Raw genomic sequence first — 15,418 nt, forward strand, 5'->3', positions numbered from 1 at the left:
GAAGCAGGCCACTATTGCCATAGAGATAAGCAAGGATTGCCATAGAGACAGTCAAAATGGAATTGTTTTTCATATTCACACAAACTCATGGCAATATTATTCCAATTTAGTTGAACAGCAAAATCAGAAAGAAGGCATGCACCATGCCAATTTGAGCAATTTCAAATCCTTATTTCATTAACTATTAAAGACCAGTGATATTCTTTTATAACATCCAGATTTTGGTTTTAGTAGACTTTAGCTTTTATATCTCTATTCTGTTTTATAAGTGTGAGTCTACCCGATTCTGAAGGAATTAATCTTAAACAGAAAACTGAAGTCATGCTGGGATGACCCATCATTCCCACATCTTTTAGATGCAGCGTCTCCAGGGGACAGAGAAGCCATTTAAATCCCCATATGGTCCTTGTGCTAATCCCACTTTGAAAAAGGCTTTTCCTAGTTGGAGTTCTCTGTCAGATTCCCTGACTGAGGCAAAGCGCTGGTCCCTTTATGCAAAGCTCCTCTTTTCAGGTCCCCCTGGACACGGAAGTCACAAGTGACTATTTGGCAGGGACTCATGTATTTTATAGAGAATAATAAATGAAAACTGAAACNGCGTCTCCAGGGGACAGAGAAGCCATTTAAATCCCCATATGGTCCTTGTGCTAATCCCACTCTGAAAAAGGCTTTTCCTAGTTGGAGTTCTCTGTCAGATTCCCTGACTGAGGCAAAGCGCTGGTCCCTTTATGCAAAGCTCCTCTTTTCAGGTCCCCCTGGACACGGAAGTCACAAGTGACTATTTGGCAGGGACTCATGTTTTTTATAGAGAATAATAAATGGAAACTGAAACCCCAAATGTTTGTGGTTAAGTCTGTGTAGCAACACGAGAGAAACCAAGAATTCTTGGTCTATATTCTCACCAGAAATGTTAAGTTTGAAATTTTGGTTTTTCTATTTCAGGATAGTTTTCACAATCCATGTCCAGTATACTAAGGTATGCCACTAAAACATGTTGTACGTATACCATCTCTGTTATATACATTTCATTCTTTAGGCTGGCTTGCAACTCTTTTCTTATATGCCTATCGATATGCCTGATGCTCATGTATATATAATGCATATGATATGCATAGCAATGCTGTTGCAGAACTCAACTTTTCCTCTGCTTTTCCTATTCATGTCCCCATGCTGCTGAGCATTACTGCACATTCTAGGTGTTGCACATCCCAAATGAGTGTTGTGTGACCGCATTTATTTTCTTTAGGCGATGAACATTTTTCCAGTAAATATAAAATCTGAAAGAAATAATAGGCCTTAGAGCCAAAGATTCGGTCTTTATATAGGTATTCTCTGTGAGACAGTTACTAAAGGGATGAAGACTAAGCAAATAACAAATAAGCTCACAAAATTTTCAGTTTCTAGGTATGTTATAAAAATTAAAGGAGTAATACAGGCATCCTTTAAAAATATATAATTATCCAGAAAAACAATATTAATTTTTAATAAAGTAGATATAAATGAAAAGTATAAGTACAAATAAAAATAAAGGTCAGAGGTCATTTCCCTTGATGTAGAAATACAAAAGATATTAGTGAGATTTTTCTAGGATTATGTCAAAAATCACAGTGGAATTTTTAATATAACAGAAGTAGGTTAGAGTGTGGCTGGCTGAGCAAAATAATAAAATGAATCTTTAACTTTCAATTATTAAGATGCAAAGGGATTGTCCTGGCTGGTGTGGCTCAGTGGGTTGAGTGCTGGCCTGGGAACCAAAGGGTCGCGATTCGATTCCCAGTCAGGGCACATGCCTGGGTTGCGGGCCAGGTTCCCAGTGGGGGCCACGTGAGAGGCAACCACACATTAATGTTTCTCTCCCTTTCTCCCTCCCTTTCCCTCTCTCTAAAAAGTAAATAAATAAAATCTTTGGAAAAATATATGCAAAGGGATAAAAATGCACCCACTGTGAATGGGAAGCACTGCCACGAGACAAATTGTGTGAGTGCCCCTCACACTCTGGCAGCAGGTTGTTAGGGATAAACAGTATCAAGAAGACTCGTGAAAGTAGTCATTTGGCAAATGCTGTATAATATGTGCAATGCTTTACCTCATCTTTTCCTGGAAAACATATGGAATAAAAGAATAAAACATAAATTAAAATATTTTCCTCACTTCTGAAAAGAATCTCCTAGAATAATAACCAGTATCTGATACTAAGGAATTTTCATTAAAATGTAGGCTCAAATAATGTATACATAAGGTACTGTAAGAAAACCAGCATTCCAAAGTAGTGGCATGTAGACTCTTTTTTCTTGATGGCAAATTAAACCAGGATAAAGAAGCAAAAGCTATTAAAACTCTGTGACTATATCAAAGATTCAGAGCAGAACAGTAGTTAGGATTAGCGCTAGTGATTGGCATAATACAGGCATAACAGATGCTGTAACTAGGGCATCTGGGTTACTCAAAATGAGAAAGAATAGTTATTAATAATGTTTACTAGTGTAACTTTTTTAGAGAGAAATATTTAATTACATGACTCCATGAATAATTGTGTCCTTGAGTATGGCTGTTTAAAACAAATTAGATGAATCTGGTAATATTATGCAATTATTTTCACCCCAGTTTCTTTCTAAAAGAGCATAAGCCCGCTGATAATTTAAAATGCCGTAACATCACCAGTGTTTCCTATGTGAAGATCCAGGGTTGTAACTTCTATAGCAGTACTACTACAAAGAACATTTTCTAAGCTGGAGATATAAAGGCACTTTGCAAAGACGTTTGCAGCTTAGCTGGTAAACGTTTATTTATTTATTTATTTATTTATTTATTTATTTATTTATTTATTATTTTTATTGTATTTTTCCATTACCATTTATCCCCCCAAACCCTCCTCTTTCACCTCCATCCCTAACCCCCACAACCACCACACTGTTGTCTGTATTTATGAGTTTTTTCTCTTTTTTGCTCAATCTCACCACCCCATACCCCTAGGACCTCTCAGCCTGCTCTCTATCTATGAGTCTGTCTCTATTTGGCTTATTACTTCAGTTTGTTCATTAGATTCCACGTATGAGTGAAATCATACAGTACTTGCCTTTCTCTGACTGGCTTATTTCACTTAGCATATTTTTAAAAATATGTAATAGTTTACAAAATAGATGGGGGAGGTTAAGAATAGTATAGGAAATAGAGAAGCTAAAAACCTGAAATGTATGACCCATGGAATGAACTAAGAAGGGGGAATGTTGGTGGGAGGGGGTGTAGGGCAGAGGGGAAGGAAGGGGAGAAAAAATGGGACAACTATAATAGCATAATTAATAAAATATACTTAAAAAGGAAAAATATATACAATAGTAAGTACAATGAAGCTGGTCACTTTATGGCTAGTCTTGGTGACCCATGAACATTCTTCCTTTTTGAGGTTCCAGGGCTTTACAAACAGAAGAAGAAACACAAAACAAGACAGGAAAAGTAGGATATATTCCACTTGTAAACAGGCATCTTGATCCTAGCTACAGCTTTAAATAGTTATTTCAATGAACAATTTCATTCTAGCTTTTGTCTAAGAACTCAGATGGTAGAATGACGACAGAATGCTGAGGGCCTCAAAAGATGAATATGCTTAACTGCAAGAGCAAGGATTTGTGTTGGGCTAAGGAACAGGAGTATGGGAGTATGTAAAAAAATAGACAGCATGATGACTATAGTTAACAATACTATTGTTATATTTTAATTGTATACTTGAAAGTTACCACAAAATTAGGTCTTAAAAGTTTTCAAAAGCAAAAAATTATAACTATATGTGGTGATGAATGTTAACTAAACTTACGGTGGTGACTATTTAACAATATGTACATGTATTAGGTGATTATGTTGACTTGTTACGATGTTATATATCAATTATATAGCAAATAAGGTTTTTAAAAAGAGAAAAAATAAACCTAACGGTTTGCTTTGTACCCTAAACTGTAGAGACATAAAAATGATCACCAGAGTCAGGTTTGACATTTGTTTATATTATACATATTTTGAAATAAATCTGTCTCGATTTTGTATCTGGATTCTCGAGACACAGTGGAGCTATCCTGAACCTTCTCTTTCTTTGATACCCCACTTCCAACCATTAGCAGACTGTCAGGTCAACCATGACACACCTGCAGCATCTGACCACTTCTCACTATTTCCACTGGCATCTGGTCCAAACTACCAAGCTTCCTCGTCTGGCCTATGGCAGTCACTAGCCTGCCAGTCTCCCTATACCCAGCCATGCCCCCAAGAGTTTCCTAGTTTCTACTCCATGGTCACAATGGTCCCTTTAGAACGTAAGTAAGGTCAGGTTATTTTCCCGTTCAAACCCTTCAGTAGTTTTGCATCCCATCCGTAGTCTGGCATGCCACTCCCTTTCCAAATGCCTCTCTCTCCTTCCATAGTCCCTCCCCCAGTCACTCCAACCCCACTTTGCCATTTTTGGCGCCTCCAATACATCAAGTGTATGGGTACATCACAGCTCTTGTACGTATTGCTCCTTCTGCTTGAGATGTTCTGTCACCACACATTATCATGTCTCATGCCTTCCAGGCATTGAGGTATATATTCAAATGTCACTTCTCTGCTGAGAGTCTTCCCTGACCACCAACCAAAGATGGTTCTCCTGTATTTACCCTATGCCCTCACCCTTGTGAATTGCTTTATTTATCTTCATGTCACTTATAACCACGGGGCATGTTAGACGGCCCTTGTCTGACATCTGTCTCTGCTACAGAACAAGTTTCAGAAGAGCAAGAGTTTTGTCTAATTTGTTCACTGAAAATTCTAAGAACCTGGAAAAGACCAGACACATGTTTATTGAGTGACTGTCTAAGACCTCTTAAAGCCAGTAAAATTCATGAATTACCATCAATCAATTATAATGATGTTAGAGGGCAAGGAAACAGGGGTCCTCAGTCGGGGAGAAGAGACCCATCCACACCCTGAGTTGCATGTCTTGCTTGCTACTAGAAGGGTCTGATATGGTTCTTCACAACTACCTCCCCAGCACTTCTACCCCAACCATTTGGAAAACATTGGATCACAGAAAAATACAGTAATATATTTGCTATTAAATGAGCAAGAAAAGCTCATTGTGGGGCATATCATTCCAAGTCATAGTTTAAAACTATGCTTGACTATATCTATTTTCTCAAGGGAACCAGTACCATTAAAAAAAAACAAGTATTTTTAGTTTTTTTTTCTTTCCGATCTACAGAAAAAACATACCACTTGCTTTACGTGTCTAGCAAGAAAGAAAGGTACAAAGCCAGAAGGTGAGGGAAGAATTTGACACTTTCAGATACAAGTCTAGCTGAACCAGTATCAGGTACCACAGGAAAAACAGGCAAAAATAGATGTTTACTTGCGTATTTCTGAGGCTCAGTGTGAACTCACTATGTGTCTTATCTCTACAGAGAGGAAGTTAAAGAAGCGAAGGTGTATGAACAATAAAACTCAGCAGTGACAGAAAGTTAAATAAACCTAGAAAGAAAAGCCACTTTATTTTTGTAATTACATCATCAGATTGAAGTTTTGTTTCTCTATTGAAGAACAAGACATTCTACCAAAGAAATGATTAAATTTGCCTGTGAGTATAAGAAATAAAGATTTGATATCAATGAGACAGTGTTGTAGAGAGAAAGAAGATATTAAGTTGTATTACATCATTCTTCAGATTAAATTTTGATTAAATTTCAAAAAAATCAAGTATGAATGTTCATTGTGAAAAGCCCAGTATTTCACATTTTTAAACCAAGAATAGACAACGATATTTAGGCTGGCAAAGAAAAATGTCTTAACTTTAATGTTTTAAGGCACTGAACTTTTTGAACTACTGGAGAATAATTAAAACTATACTTTCCAGAATCTTTTATCTCTTAGGGTTTATACATAAGAACCACTTCTGAAATTCCCTATAGCTAACAACTACAACATTCTGTATTTGAGCTATTACTAGCCTAAGACATTCCCCTTTGATTTGATATGGTTAACTTCGACTGTTCCCGAAGAACAGTTACAAGATAGCAGTAAGTGGGTCTAGCAGCATCCATCTGTGCAAGTATAATACATCCTGGGAGATAATTGCATCAAAATGTTAAGAATGTGACCCATTGAAACCACCTAAAGAGTTGTGCCTGCACTTTTCCTGGAGAAGTTTTGCTATATCCTCAGCAACCATATAAGATTCTGTTTAATTCCAATACTCTAATATTTATTAGTAATTAATATTAAGTAGCATATTCATTTTGAAATGTTATTTCTCCCTATTAATTACATGACAATGACTTTATGCTGCCTTGTTCTGAAACTCTTTACACACACTGTCTCTGATTATTCTTCTTCTGACGCCTGCTATGGCTCTTTGTTTTTAATATGGACAATACCTTACATCTTTTTTCTCAACTATCACTTTTATGAAGTTGATTACTAAGTGTATATCATAAATTTCACTTCTTTACTAGAGCTCAATGCCTGGTTTTATTTTTTCACTTGAGGGTTACACTTGTATCTAAGTATTAATACATAAAAGACACTCTCAAATGTTGGTCAAATAAATACAATCTCAATTTCTCCCTTCTGTCTTGTACCTCAGTCAGTTGTAAACTGCAGTCATATCTATCCGCAGATAATCTCAAATTCATAGCCACATTTTGGTTATTATTTTTACTACCAGTAATTCAAGTCTTCATTTTCTCATGCATAGGTTATTGTAAAAAGTATTCTAGTACTCATGTATGTAGACTCTCTGAATTTCAACAAGTTCTCTTTCTGCTGTGACACATCTTACCAATGCACAGCCCTCACCAGGCCAAGCTTCAGTAGCTCCCTCTTGTCTTCAGAACCATCCTACACCAGCTGTCAGCATGCCTCTTTCATTTTATTTTGCTTCCTTCCTTCCACACGTACATGCTTTTATCAAAATAGACTGTTACCCCCTACACAATCCTCAACTTCACATTTCTATACTTTTTGCTGGTAAAAGAATGTTCTGGAATGAAACCATTTCTTTGCCACTCACGGTCCTTAATCTTGAATTGTCGACAGTCCAGTCTATCCTTCAAAGTCGACACTAAGTGGTTCCTTCTCCAAGGAGTTTATCTAGGTCTTTACACAGAACAGCATCTCTCGAACAGAATCTCTGTAACACTTGGTTTTTATGACATGCACCAAGTGTCCTTGGCATTTTACTTATTTATTAATTTGTTTATGCTCACAAAAATAGACTGCAATCTCCTGGTTCAGATTACTCATTTATTGTAATGACCTGAATCACTTAGGAAAATGGTAAGAGATACAGCTTCTGGGCTAGCAACACGTGACACATCGCTGATCTCCCTTGACTTCAGTTCAATGAATACAAGTTTCAAGTTCAAAATTAAAACAATGATAAAGAGCAGGCTATTCTTACTAATAAAGAAAGCAAATATAACATGCTACATGAAGTTTTGTGGAAAACAGACGACTAAAAGCGTAGTGAGACAACGACAGAACAATTGGCCTCTGCTGCAACTGTAGACGGATCTTCAGAACAAAGGACATTCACGGGCGCATGTTGTCATTCTAAAATCTCACAAGCTCTGTTCTGTCTTTGGGAGTGAAAAGACCTGGCCCTCCAACATTTACTTGTTTCCTTTTCAGTGCTTCATATTCTTTGTATCCTCCCCAAATCTAAGTGTATCTGAATCATGAATCTAATTTTTATCATTTAATTCCATTTTCTACTATGATAAGTATTAAAATGATAAAAAGGGACAGTTTCAAGAGAGTGTGGTTGGCAAGGTATAGAGGACATGAAGGTTGAAATACGGGTGGGGATTAAATTCTCAACAGGGAGTTTCCAGAAGTCTTTGCTGAGAGGAATTTCACCAAAGTGAGGAAAGAAATGCTGAACTGCAAGGGACTAAAAAGAAAATGTCTGGAGAGAAAGTATAGAAAGCAAATTTAAATAATTTTTAAAAGATTTTATTAATTTATCTTTAGAGGGGAAGGGAAGGAGAGAAGGAGAGAAATATCAATGTATGGTTGCCTCTCATGCATCCCCTGCTGGGAACTGGCCTGCAACCCAGGCATGTGCCCTGACTGGGAATTGAACCTCGATCCCTTTGTTCACAGGCCCATGCTCAATCCACTGAGCTACACCAGCCAGGGCAAATAATTTTTTTCTTGGCCCTACCAAAGGACACGTTTTCATTGCTTTTAGAGAGACAAAGGAAGTGAGAGAGATGGAGGGGAAGGGAAAGAGGAGATGGAGGGAAGGAAGGAAGGAAGGAGTGGGGGGAGAGAGAGAGAGAGAGAGAGATAAAGAGACTGACTTCTCTGTATGCCCTGACTGTGTATCAAACCCTAAACATGGGTATGTGCACTGACTGGGAATAGAATCCACAACTCTTTGGTTATGGGACAATGCTCTAACCACCTAAGCCACACAGGTCACAGCTATACAAATCTTTAAAGAACATTTTTGTAAAGAAAAATAATAAATTTTAAATAATTTCTGACTTAACTGATAATAAATTTTTGTAAAAAATACTAAAAAATGTGCATTTTTATTGTAAACCACTTAGCTATACAGAATGTTTACAGCACTTAGAATACAACTTTATAATAAACTGAGGCCTATTGAAAGTTGAAATCTCTGTAGCATATCAATTTTTCACATTCATTCATTCATTCATTTATTCAGTAATTACTCTAGCTATTAGCAGATTATTAGTCTCTAGTGAATGCTCATTAACTTTCATTTATTATAATCATCATACATCAATTTTGAATGTCATATTCATATGTGAATATTAAAAATAAGTATCTATTTAAGATAAATTATTTCATAAATTCATTGGCTTTTTTAACATCTTTGTTCGTAAAAGTATTTCTTTGAGCCCTGGCTGATATGGCTTCAGTAGATTAAGTGCTGGCCTGTGAACCAAAAGGTCCTTGGTTCGATTCCCTGTCAGGGCACATGCCTGGATTGCAGGCCAGGTCCCCAGTAGGGGGCATGTGAGAGGCAACCACACATTATTGTTTCTCTGCCTCTCTTTCTCCCACCCTTACCCTCTATCTAAAAATAAATATATAAAATCTTTTAAAAAGTGTTTCTTCCGCACCTCATATTAATCATTCAGAGATCATAAGTCTTTTGAAAAATTGATCACAGTTAAGGTCCTGCTCCCTCCAAGAATGAACATGTATGCATACATACCAAAATGTTCATGGACTGTAAACATATAAAAGCATTTCATTTATCAAAAGCTGGTACAGGTAGAGACATTTTTTAAGATAAAAAAACCTTCAAAATTTTAAAATTGAACCATTTTTAAGAAAAGCTTTCCAAAATATACTACCTATTTTTCCCACTATCCTAAATCAGATTATAGAACCTTTTATTTTGATGAATAAAGACCATGATTTTAGACCTAAATTATCGTCCTTTGTCCTAGAACTGCTGTTCTCAAGTCTGAGGCATGAGAAGCCATTGGTTCCCACAGTGTGGGCTCCTTACCCAGCTGCATTATCTCCGTACTTCACTTTCCCTACTGTTTCAGCATTTCCTCGCTTCTATTCGCTATATCTGCACTTTTAGCAGCACTGTCTCCACTTCCAACTCATTCTTTCTAAACCAGGTACCAGAAAATGGAAATGCTACACTGTATTCCAAGTTGAGGCATCAGCGAGGCCCGGAGATTCTCTTATTGAATTGTATGGTCTTTATGATAATTATTTTTGGTTGTTCAACTTGGTTTCTTTCTTCAGGAACTTATTATCTATATTCCAGGAAAGTGAGGTGGCTATACATATAGGCTTTATGGAAAAATTATAATCTATGGAAAATACATGATGATTGTTTGAAGCTCTTTAAGTGGTCTTAATCTAACACACTCTGAAGGAAAAGGCCATCAGGAGTTATGAAGCATTCTTAGTTAGCTAGTCTCTATTTATCACACATGTCATGTGTGTGTGCGTGTAAACATGTGTGTTCATATGCATGTGTGGTCAATATAATGAGCTCAATGCTGGATAATTAATATTTGGACTCAGGATGTAACACAAATAAATGCCAACTCACGTATCTCACAATTTCTGCTGGAAGATATTCTCTGTGTTCTCACCCAAACATATTGGAAATATTAGACCAAAGTATAACCAGATAACCATATATCAATATCAAATTGGATAACATGAAGAATATTAATAATAATTATTATTCATATTATCAAATTTAGTACTAGTGGATTATGATGGTTGATGTTATATGTAACTTAACTGGACAAATAGCTGGTAAAACATTATTTCTCCGTGTGTCTGCCATGATTTTTCTGGAAGTGGGAGCATTTGACTCAGTAGACTGAGTAAAGTTTTCCCTCATGGATGTGGGTGGGTAACATCCAGTCCACTGAGAGCCTGAATAGACCAAAAAGGCGGAGGAAGGGCGAATTTGCTGTTTCTGCTTGAGCTGGGACATCCGCCTTTTCATGGCCTCGGACATCAGTGCTCCTGGTTCCCAGGCTGTTGTATTCAAACTGAAACTCTGGCTTTTCTGGTTCTCAGCCTCAAACTGAAAATACAGCATCAGCTTTCCTGGCCTCCAGTTTGCAGACAGCTGACCATAGATGTCTGAGTTTCCATAATTGCACAAGCCAATCTCTTAAAATAATTTTTTCTATATATCTACAAATATCACATTGGTTCTATTACTCTGGAGAATCCTGACAAAATATGTATATACTTTAGAAAACTCTTAAATACATTTTTAAATTATTTTATTTATTTTATTTTTAGATAGAGGGGAAGGATGGGATAAAGAGAGGCAGAGAAACATCAATCTGTGGTTGCCTCTCCTGTACCCCCTACTGGGGACCTGGCCTTCAACCCAGACACGTGACTGGGAATTGAACCAGGGACCCTTTGGGCTGCAGGCTGCAGCACAATCCACTGAGTCACACCAGCCAGGCGAAAACCTTTACATATCATTGAGAATAACTTTCTTCAGGTCATCAAACTCCAGTAAGTTGGGCCCTGGAATAGTATTTGAAGAAATCAATAACAAGTAAGATATCCTTGGGACAGTGTAGTAATGTTTGGGATTTCTATTCACAGAACATATGTACTTTTTTTCTACCATGTCGATAATTAATGCTACATAAATAATCAGGCCGAATGATGACACTGCCATCATGCATTACTAAAGACAGTATAGGACAACACTGGCTTTCTTGGCATCGTTAAATTTCTTTGAGTTATACTGCTCAGTATACTTAAAGTTTAGTGATGAAAAAGACAGTAGGTAAATCTAGAGAACCTAATCAAAATACAAAAAAATAATACACACACTTTTCAAATATGTGATTTTAGGAAGTCCAAAGAAAGGCAAACAGGAAGAAATGTTTGCAATATATGGATATTTATGAAACTTTTATAGCAAAAAAAAATACTAGTACTATAGAACAGTCATCCCCAACCTTTTTGGCACCAGGGACTGGTTTTGTGGAAGAAAATTTTTCTACAGACCAGGGTGGGGCAGAGACAGGCAGCAGAACTTAGGTGGTAACGCGATGCATCCACAGATGGAGAGGAGTGAGCTTGCGAGCCCTGCTACAGAGAATTTGATATGACAGTACTCAAACAGCCTGATTCAAGTTCCAATTTAAGTTTGCTAGACCCTGAGAATGGCTTTGTTTTTTTAAAATTTATTTTTATTTTTTTCCAAACTTGTCCATTCTGAACAAGTGCCATGCATTGATTTGGTAATACTTTTAATTAGCAATGCCTTTTATTGTTATTTCCTAATTTGAACTGTATTTTTCCATTACCATTTAACCCTGTTATGTTCCCTCCCCCTTCCAATTGTCACACTGTTGTCCAGGTCCATGAGACCTTTCTCCTTTCTGCTCGATCCCTCCACCCCTAACATCCATACCACAATGGCTGTCATCTTGCTCTAAGTCTGTCTCTGTTTTGCTTGTTAGTTCAGTTTGTTCATTTGATTCCCCATATAAGTGAAATCTTCTCTGACTGGCTCATTTCACTTAGCATAATGTTCTCTAGGAACAAGAATAAATTTAAAATGGATTAAAGACTTAAATATTAGACTCAAAACCCATAAAAATATCAGACATGGCTCACAGCAATATTTTATCAGATATACTTCCCTAGGTAAGAGAAACAAAACAACAATAATAAACAAAGGGGGCTATCAAACTAAAAAGATTTTGCACAACAAAGGAAAATATCAACAAAACAAAAAGACAGCCCACAGGATGGGAGAACATATTTGCTGGTACATCGGATAAGGGGTTAATATCCAAAGTTTATAAACTACTTACACAACTCAATACCAACCCCCCCCACCCAAAACAAATAACCCAATTAAAAAATGGGCGAAGGACCTAATAGGCACTTCTCCAAAGAGGACATACAGATGGCAAAGAGATACATGAAAAAATGCCCAATGTCACTAATAATCAGAGAAATGCAAAGTAAAACCATGAGATACCACCTCACACATGTCAGAATAGCTATCATCAATAAATCAACGAACAACAAGTGCTCCCAAGGACAGGGAGACGGGGGAACCCGTTTACACTGTTGGAGGGAATACAGACTGGTGCAGGCACTGTNACCCACAGGATGGGAGAACATATTTGCTGGTACATCGGATAAGGGGTTAATATCCAAAGTTTATAAACTACTTACACAACTCAATACCAACCCCCCCCACCCAAAACAAATAACCCAATTAAAAAATGGGCGAAGGACCTAATAGGCACTTCTCCAGAGAGGACATACAGATGGCAAAGAGATACATGAAAAAATGCTCAATGTCACTAATAATCAGAGAAATGCAAAGTAAAACCATGAGATACCACCTCACACGTGTCAGAATAGCTATCATCAATAAATCAACGAACAACAAGTGCTCCCAAGGACATGGAGACGGGGGAACCCGTTTGCACTGTTGGAGGGAATGCAGACTGGTGCAGGCACTGTAGAAAACAGTATGGGATGTCCTCAAAAAATTAAAAATGGATCTGCCCCGATCCAGTGATTTCACTTCTGGGAATATATCTGAAGGGTTCCAAAACACTAATTCAAGAGAACATAAGCACCCCTATGCACATTGCAGCATTAATTAAAATCACCAAGATATGGAAGCTGCCCAAGTGTCCATGAATAGATGAGTAGATAAAACAATTATGGGACATTTACACAATGGAAAAACTACTCAGCCATTAAAAAAAAGTAGAAGAAATTTTACCCTTTGCAACAGTATGGATGGACCTAGAGCAATCAATGCGTTTTAGAATTAGATGTAACAATTACAAAAAGAAAAAAAAATGTCTCTTTGATTTTTCTCCTCCTTTTTTTATAAATTACTTTAGGAACTGTCCAATCTGGCACAGCAGCCTTTGTGGTCCTTTTCCCACCAAAAAAGTCTTAAGTAAGGTCCTTAGTTGATTGTGGGAGCAGAAAGGTAGGCAGGGTAGGGGACAGCAATGTTGCGGGGAAAGATTGGGACAACTGTAATAGAACAATTTTTAAAAAAGACAAAAAATAAGGCCCTTGGAAGAGTGGCTCCAACTTGAATGACCAACATCTCTAGAATCTTCTAGGTGTTTTCCATACTCCCCCAGCATCAGAATCCCACATGCTATCCTTTATTCCACAGACTGCCTTTCTTCTTTTTGCCCAGCCACTTTTGAAGTGGACATAAAATTAGGATTTTCTTTGTCATCCACAAAAACACCATTTTTGGCCCTTTTTGCTTCTCACTGCCCTTAGCAAGGGATAACTCATTTCATTCCCAAACCAGCAGAAGCTGCTGAACACCTTCTCTGGGGAAAAATCTGTGCCTTCGAACTGATTTAGAAGGTGGATTAAGATGTGAATTTAACTGGCAAGGCCTATGCATAAACATGGTGTATGGGCAAGGAAAATGTTTCCAGACCTTCAAAAACTCAATTATACAGGCTTTCCTCAATGGAAGAATATTACCAGTAGTTAACTATTACCCATTATAATTTGAGGTCACCCTTGCAAAAGATTATCTTAGGATCGAATCAGTCTCAGCAGGACTAAAGGACCTTCAGAAGAAATCAAATATAAAATGAACTACCAAAAGGCTTAATCTTAAAAAAGTATGCCCTATACCAGTTGAACTCTCCTAGTTAACTCCCCCACTAAGGTAGGTCTCTTCTTGATCCAGAAACTAAAGCTTAAACATCTAGTGAATAAGAATGTGAGGTAAGATCTATTTAAACACATTACTCTCTGTAGTTCAGTGGTCTTTATGTGAAGACTACTATAGCATGCAGATGAAAAAACACTTTATAAATTATAGTAACATAGTAACATCATGAAAGAGAACTTTAAAACACAAAAAAACTATAAACCTGTATCAACTCAATGTGTTCAATACATAACACTATTTTTTTTGTCCTTGCTATTTTTTTAACTACAAAGAGAAATGTGTTATTTGGTTAACATAATCACTGTTGCTGAATGTAACTGTGGTAGCCTCAAAGTGTTTGCAGTTTCGCTGTGTAATTTCTCCTTGTAAGCGACAATGTTAAAGGCAACTAAGGGAAGAGGAAGCATGACTTCAGTGTATGTGCTCTAGCATGACAGAGTTCACTCCAGAGGAGTCTGAGAGACCCCACTGTGCCTCAGAAGCCACTCAGGCAAAGTGCAGCTGCAATAACAGCACCATGAGCACAACCCTTAAGGGCATTCGGGGGGGAGGTTCTTCACCCCATGCAGATTCAGCACTTCCTTGGGACAACTAGCAAGAAAGGAACTCGGCACCCTCATGAACAATGTATGAAGGACTATATTCATTTTTTAAAAAAGCTCATTAGAGTATATATTACATATTTTTCAACCTTACATTGGATAGCAATGAGAATCAGCAAATGGAAAAAGAAGCACATTCTCCTTTAAAAATACATGTGCAGATAAACACAAACACATCCATATGCATTTATACAAATGAAATGAAGATGCATGTGTGTGTGTGTGTAGTGTATATGTGGTTGTGCTCACTTAAAAATAAGACACCGAATATTCATAATACATTCCTGTCAGATACTTAAAGATAGAAGAAACAGTGGACATTACATTTAGAAGTGGATGGTGGAAATACTTGCAATTTTTTAAAAAGTCTAGTAAGATTTTGGGAAAAATCCTATTTCTTACCTACATTTCCAGTCATTAAGTATGAATTCTGAAAGTCCATCATCCCCATTCCAACAATGTGTATAAAATCTTCAATCACCTGCATTAACTCTATGGAGCCTGGGTAAATCTACAAAAACAAGGAAAGGTTAGAGTGAAATACAATCTATGAAACAGAATATATAACCATAACTTTTTAAAATCTACATAAGGAGGCCACAAATGAGCTCTGATTTAT

At 37.1% G+C, this 15,418-nt stretch overlaps 1 protein-coding gene across 1 annotated transcript in view; it reads right to left on the reverse strand.

The window, feature by feature from the left end:
* Nucleotides 1-15,418, reverse strand: part of ADGRB3 (adhesion G protein-coupled receptor B3) — a 732,856-nt gene that overhangs the window by 353,266 nt on the left and 364,172 nt on the right. Inside the window, exon 12 of the mRNA XM_037034281.1 lies at nt 15,202-15,310. Coding sequence (XP_036890176.1) covers nt 15,202-15,310 — 109 coding nt within the window. The remainder of the gene's footprint in view (nt 1-15,201; nt 15,311-15,418) is intronic.

Source organism: Sturnira hondurensis, unplaced genomic scaffold, assembly GCF_014824575.4.
Source record: "Sturnira hondurensis isolate 20B ecotype Veracruz unplaced genomic scaffold, ASM1482457v3 Scaffold0022136, whole genome shotgun sequence".
NCBI lineage: Eukaryota > Metazoa > Chordata > Mammalia > Chiroptera > Phyllostomidae > Sturnira > Sturnira hondurensis.